This window comes from Telmatherina bonti (genome assembly GCF_933228915.1).
Source record: "Telmatherina bonti genome assembly, chromosome: 19".
Classification (NCBI taxonomy): Eukaryota; Metazoa; Chordata; class Actinopteri; order Atheriniformes; family Telmatherinidae; genus Telmatherina; species Telmatherina bonti.
This window is the reverse complement of record NC_136617.1, coordinates 7,183,567-7,190,243: the sequence shown is the minus strand read 5'-3', so window position 1 is coordinate 7,190,243 and position 6,677 is coordinate 7,183,567. Positions and strand designations below refer to the sequence as shown.

Sequence of the window (6,677 nt, the reverse complement as noted above, 5' to 3'; positions counted from 1 at the left end):
ACCTTGTTGATGCTGTTGAACTAGACTAGCAGCACATTTCAGATTCCAACTTTGTACAATCATTGGGCGGAAATGACCTCATAGCATAAGTGAGACAACACAAAGCTGCTTCCTGCGTTAAAACTTAAAACCCAGTTATAATCCAAAAGCTCCTGGATCCAAATGGTGATCTGTATCACCACCAAAATTAAATCAGTTCTTCCTTTTCACATTTCCAACTCCTGAAATTTTCATGAAAACCCGTCCATAACCTTTTGAGTTGTCTTGAACACAAACAAAAAACCGCCGGTAAAAACATGACCTACTTCGAGTAGGAAATAATCTGCTTGGCGGCAGAAACCTCCGGCAGCATTCAGAGGACTGAGAGGCAGAGGAAGCTCTAATTGCTTAGACTGGATTTTTATTTACTGAAACACTAAAAACTACTTCTGATTTTCATCTGCACACCAAGTGTTTGACCAGCAAATCAATGAAATGAAATTAAATCATGATATTACACTTGCACATTTTAGTGTGTGATTATCCATGAGGAGCGTTGACATGGTAACCAAGGCCTCGAATGAATGAAAAACATCTTTTCAGCCTTTAGTGTTTTATTCAACAGCAGACCTCATCTGAGTTTCAAACATTTCATGCATTTATTGTCAAACGTTTTGCTCACGTTAAGCCTTCACACATTATTGCCATGGAAACAGAGAGAGCTTTTCTCCTGGAGACGAACCTAAAGCCCTCGGCTCGTCAGATTTCAGCCGAGCGCCACGTCGCCGCCTGCACGCAGCACCGAACTCATCTTTGACTTTCTGACAGTCAGCAGATGCCACTAAAATCTCTCCTCTTCTTCTTCATCCTCTTCCCAGCTCCTTGAAGCTCTCAGGAAATGAAGTTGGTTTGTGGGATGATGCTCTCCACTTTGTGATCTGCAGGATTTGCTGCAGCCTCGTAGTTACAGATAGTCACTTCATGTCTGTGAGCCTTAAAAAAAGACGAGATGAAGCCTTAAAAGCAGAGTTTAGTTTAAAAAAAGCAGGATTTCACACCAGCACCAGCCTTAAAACTCTCCAACATGTCCGCTTGTGCAGCAGTAAAAGAAAATTATGAGAAAAGTCTTTGTTGTGGTTCAGACTGACCTCTGAGTACTCTCCTCTAAGACCGATGAAGTACACCCGGGTGCTCTCTGCTCCGAAGTTCTTGGAAATGTGGATGGAGAGGTGATGAACGCTGGAGAAACGAGCGATCCTGCACAAAGACAAAAAGAGAGAATCTTTGGATAAAGACTGAGGCTTCGGGGAACACAGATGTACCATTTAGTTTTAGAAGCACAAGGAACAAAATGTGATCTGATTTTTGTGATTCATTATACTGTGAAGTGAAAAGCGACACAGCTGCTATCTACACAGGCTTCTGTCTAACGTCGCCTTCTTTACAGTCACTCATGTGATCCGCTATCAGGCACGGCTTCCTCCGTCATCTCCATGAATTAAAAATGCTGCAGAAAATTTAAAGGCCACCGCAGATCTTCATTCCATATGCCCTAAAAACCTCCAACCAGAGCAGAAATCTGGGTGTTGTGATGCACTTGGACCTAAAAACCACCAACCAGACCAGAACTCTGGATGTAGTGATGCACTTGAACCAAAAACAAAAAAAAATAAAATAAAATTTAAAAAAAAATCACCAACCAGACCAGAAATATGTGTGTAGTGAGGAACTTGGACCTAAAAACCACCAACCAGACCAGATCTCTGGGTGTAGTGATGGACTCTGACCAAAAAGAAAAAATCACGAACCAGACCAGAAATATGGGGGAAGTGATGGACTGGGACCTAAAAACTACCATGTAGACCAGAAATCTGACTGCATCAGTCCAGTTCTAAGGGCTTTACACTGCCTCTCTCTCCATCACAGGGCATACTTTAAAGTTCTGCTTCTGGTCTATGAAGCTCTGAATGGTTCAGGACCAAAATACTTCAAGACTTTTTGACCCAGTATGAACCCACCAGATCCCTAAGGTCATCTGGATCTGGTTTTTTATCAGTTCCCAGACCTGGCATTTAGCTTCTATGCTCCACATGTCTGGAAGAAACTCCCAGAAAGCCAGCTGGAACATCCAGTTAGAGACACTCCTGAAATAGTTTTTATTTGAAGTTATTTTCAGTCCAAATCTGCAAATCTTCTTTCAGGCTGGACTGGATCATCGTTTTATCTCATGTTCTCTTTTGTTTTCTTTTTAAATGCTGCTTCTGGTTTTCTGATGTTTTAACGTCTCTGTAGAGCATGTTAAGATGTCATCCTGTTATAGAACTGCGGTACAGATGCCACCAACAACGACAACAAGCCAGACAGAGAAAGTGTGTGACAAAGTAATTCTGAGGCTGTTTAATGCTGGGGTTGGCAATTTTGCTCAGAGACATGTTCCTCTGGGTGAAGTGGGTCCTCATCCTGATAGTCTATACATTCTGTAATCATGGACAATAAGAAATATAGTTAGACCCATAAGTTTACTGTAAATCTGTAAAAACTCTGACCAATCCAAACGTTCGGACCATAGACCGTTTATGAAAGATGGACAGAGCCTCCAGCAGTTAAAAGTGAAGCCTATGCGGAAGTGCATAAAACTGCAGTTCAGGTTAGTTACGTTGTGTTGCTGTTTGTGTTCTCACTTCGTCGGGTACTCCAGCGCAGCGAGAGGGTCTCTGTTGAGTCTGAACGCCTGTTCTGGCTCTCTGCCGGTGTCGTCAAACGACATCTGAGGGATGTTTTTGTAGCTGGAAAGAAAATAAATAAGAAATCCCACTTTCTGTGCGTCAGAGCATAAATCACTGCGTCTAAATAACTTAAATGCAACATAATGTGCATGTCCTTCCTCTCATGCTGCGTTCACTGACCCTCAGACATAGGAAGTCTAACTTTATGTTGCTGTTAAGAAATTCTCATCAGCTGAAGACATTTGCTTAAATGCTGCAGCAGAACTTTGTTTAATGTTCGATTAGACCAAGAATGACGAGTTTTACGTTAACTCTTTAAACTTCCTGTCTAGAAGCAAATGAATGGAAGTAGCAGAATTAAAAATAACATCTGGATAAGTAACGCTGGTAAATATATCAGGAAACCAGCAGCTGATGCTGATGATGGACACCTCTCACTGGTCAGTCGGGAGGATATGATGGTTTATAGTAAGAAGAGTAAATACTTCACTAAAAAAAAAAACTAAAAAAAACAACAACTCTTTGATCACCATGGAAACCAGCAGGACCTTCATGATTGGTGTCAACTGAAGGCAGAGTTATAGCAGCAACATTCACATACTGTCCCAGCGTGATGAGACAGACGTCTTGTTTCTGTCCCACAAAGACGAGACAGACGTCTCTGTAACCAGCAGTTTTCATATGATGCCTTATTTTATGTGGAGAAATGATCAGAAGCTCCAAGTGGACACTGATGTTCTCATGTTTCCTGCTTATGATGGATGGATGCTGATGCTCGGCAGAGTCTTCTGGCTGAGTTTCTCCCCGTCATGCTGCTATGCTACATGTTAGCATTGCTGCTGTCTGCAAACATCTCCTGTATTGCATGTATCTGATGCTGCCTCCTGTACGGGGAGGGGACTGGTCAAGAAGAGGTTGACCAAAAATAGATTTTCTTAAAGCTGAAGAGAGAAAAATATCTATAACATAACATAAATTATTTTTCTTTTTAAAAGTCACACATTGTTTATGTAATGCACCTGCTTGTGTTATTTGTATTATTTAACGTAACTCTACTTGTAAGTGTACATTATTAGGCATACAAGCTTTGCTTCTGCCTATTTTGTTTTGGGTTTACTTGATTGTTTTTTTGAAATGGACAAACTGATTGTGACGGATAAAAAACAAAATAAACTAACATAACATAACATACCATAACATAACATAAACATCAACATAACAATTCAGGTCAATCCGCCCAGTTGGGAATCACTCACAGTCGTATCTCAGCTGGATGGGAGTCGTCATCTTCCCCAGAGATGATGATGCCCTTCAGTTTCACGCTGCCGGTAAAACTGAAAGGGATGAGTCGGGTTAGTTTGTTCCTCACAGAGAGGACGCTGCGACTGACAGATGAGATGGGGGGGGGGGGGGGGGGGGGGGCGACGCCACCAGAGATGAGTGGTGAAAACAAATGAAAGTAGAACCTCATATTTCCGCATCAGTACGGCTTGAGTTAAACTGAGATGTCATTAAACATTCATCAAACAACGAGGATGCAGAGCAGCTTAGTGAGGGTGTGAATTACTGAAAACACACAGCAGGTGATGATGATGACGATGGCTTTAAGACTTACGGGATGTTAAAAAGCAACTCTTCATCTGCATCACTCTCCACAAACTGCAAAGAAAAAAAAACAAGCATTTTGTTCACTTTACATAAACAAAAATAAAGTTTGGAAAAATGTATTTTCTAACATTTAAATTCATGATTTTCAGACGTCGAGGTGTGAAAGGATTAAAGCAGAGCTAATCCTCTGCAGGATTACAATTAAAATACATCTAAATATTCTTTCCATCATCAGTTTATGTATTGAAAAGTCTGGAAAAGATACTTTTCTGCTGTTTTTTAGTACAATGAGCATGTCTGCATGTGAATTTTCATCTCATCTTGGCCCTACGAGGACAGTTGTATGTCTGCACGTCAAGTTTATGCTTTTCCGTTTCATCTTTCTGAGTTGATCTGTGGGGATCTTTCTAGGATCACTCTGCATCTCATTTCAGTCCTTTCACCTTGTTTGGAATCTTTAGTTTAGTTTTCTTTCAGCTGCAAATCATGAGACCATCTTCTGTCCAGTTTTGTTTCCTCCTGGTTGCTCTTTGAGTCCATCTCCTTTGCAATTGCACTGATTTCTTGTCACATTTCAAGGTATTTTACAGACTATTTAAGTCTTTAGACCAGCTGTGTCTTAACTTGTGTGTCTTTTTCCATCTTATCCTGCTCCCATCAGCGTATATGTTCATCTTTAGTCACACTACATCTATTTCTCAGACCTTTGCTGTTGTTTTTATGTCTGCTTGTTTGGGTGGTTGTTTTGTCTTGTGCACAGTATTTTACATCTCCTTGTAGCTGTATATTGTATCATCTTCAATAGTTTTGCTTTTTTGTCTAATTTTGCCTCACTGTCAAAGTGAGAATTTAATTTTGTAGTCATTGTCCGTGTGATTTGATGTTTCCCTTGGGCTTAATGTGTTCTCTTTGCTGTGTTCTCTTTGTGTTCAATTTCATGTATTTTGTCCCTTTGTGTGATGTTTTTGTGCCTTTTGTTTGGGTTTGTTTGTGTGTGTGTGTGTGTGTGTGTGTGTGTGTGTGTGTGTGTGTGTGTGTGTGTGTGTGGAGAGCAGGTGTTGATGGAACCTCCCCAATTTGGGTTGATGCTTCACTGGCAGCTATGGCCGAATTATCTAATGGGCATTAAGGGCACAGGCCCAGGGGTCCATGCTCACTTGGGGCCTACGTAGGGCAAACACCAGCAGTTTGGAAAATTAAACAAAATGTACATAAAAGCCAAACAGTTACACCACGGTGTCTCGTGTACTGCTATTGGTATCACTGGCTGAGAGATGTTAGAAATGTCTTTCACAATGTATTGTTCACAATGTTGGAGTGGGGAAGGAGGCCCCTGGAACACTCTGGGCCCAGGGACCTCTGCACTTTTAATCCGGCCCTGCTGGCAGCTGTTCCGGGCCAGGGATCAATAATAATCACTAATAAATCAATAATTCTAAAGTATTCCAACAACTGAAGGGTTTATCTGCAGTCTATGGTTGGAACAGATGCAGACTTCGGAACAGTTACCCCCCCAGTTAGGGCGGCAGTTCAGCGGGCTGCCAGCGGGATGAGCGCCCGGCGGAGAGGCGCTGTCCTGCGGTTACCTTCTCTCTGTCGTTCCGCTGATCCCACGGTTTAAACACCAGCTTTCCGTCTCCGTCTTTGCTCTCGTTCAGACACTGCAGCTTCTCCAGGTCGATCTTCCGGTAGAGTCCGTACTCCAGGCCCCTCTCTGCAGGCTCGTGCTCACCCTCGCACGCGCAGCCATGTCCGTGACCATGACCGTGACCGGACATCGTGGATTCGCACAGCTGAGAAATTAATGCAGCTCTCTGAGCAAACAAGACGGTTTTTAAAGTGAAAGACAATCAGCAACTTTCCATTCGCGGCGTGAAGCAAACCTCGCGTCAAGGCAGGCGAAGTTAGCGGCAAACTTCCGTTGTGAGATTTTCAAATTAAATTCCCAAAATGGAAACCTGCTTCTGTTTCTACTGGAGGAAACGAACTGTCATTTTATTTTGAAAAGAAAACTGTTTATGTGGTCCTTAGCAACATCCCGAGCTTTACCTGAATGAGGAGCAAAACACAAGTGATCTGCTCTCTGATTGGCTCGCCGTGTTGCCACCAAACGTTGTTGGTGTCGCAAAGCACAAACAATGAAAATATATTTATGTTTCTATATATAGACAAAGTTTGTTAAAAATAGTTTAGATAAATGTGTTTCACGCGTTGTTTCTAAATAAAGAGTTTATAATGAAATGAAAATGAAAGGAAAGATATTAATAATTATTAATAATTAATTAATATTCAGAGAATGTTCACAGAAAGAGAACGAAATTACAATTTAAGGAGAAAGCTACAATTTATAAAGCAAAAAGTAAG

At 41.6% G+C, this 6,677-nt stretch overlaps 1 protein-coding gene across 1 annotated transcript; it reads right to left on the bottom strand.

Moving 5' to 3' along the window:
* Positions 1 to 585: 585 nt before the first annotated feature.
* Positions 586 to 6,209, bottom strand: pithd1 (PITH (C-terminal proteasome-interacting domain of thioredoxin-like) domain containing 1). The gene is made up of 6 exons (XM_079258368.1): positions 5,900 to 6,209; positions 4,321 to 4,364; positions 3,962 to 4,039; positions 2,661 to 2,765; positions 1,128 to 1,236; positions 586 to 972 (listed from the first exon to the last, which is right to left on the bottom strand). The coding sequence occupies exons 1-6, from the start codon at positions 6,089 to 6,091 to the stop codon at positions 871 to 873; spliced, it is 630 nt and encodes a 209-aa protein (XP_079114494.1). The 5' UTR covers positions 6,092 to 6,209; the 3' UTR covers positions 586 to 870.
* Between the last annotated feature and the right edge of the window lie 468 nt (positions 6,210 to 6,677).

Bases quoted from the DNA above. Each gene is read 5' to 3' on its own strand.
- pithd1 (XM_079258368.1), bottom strand. From the start codon at position 6,091: ATGTCCGGTCACGGTCATGGTCACGGACATGGCTGCGCGTGCGAGGGT. The intron at 4,040-4,320 runs GTAAGTCTTAAA...CATCCCTTTCAG, and splicing joins GAGTTGCTTTTTAACATCCC to TTTTACCGGCAGCGTGAAAC. The intron at 1,237-2,660 runs GTGAGAACACAA...GTCTTTGTGCAG, and splicing joins GCGCTGGAGTACCCGACGAA to GATCGCTCGTTTCTCCAGCG.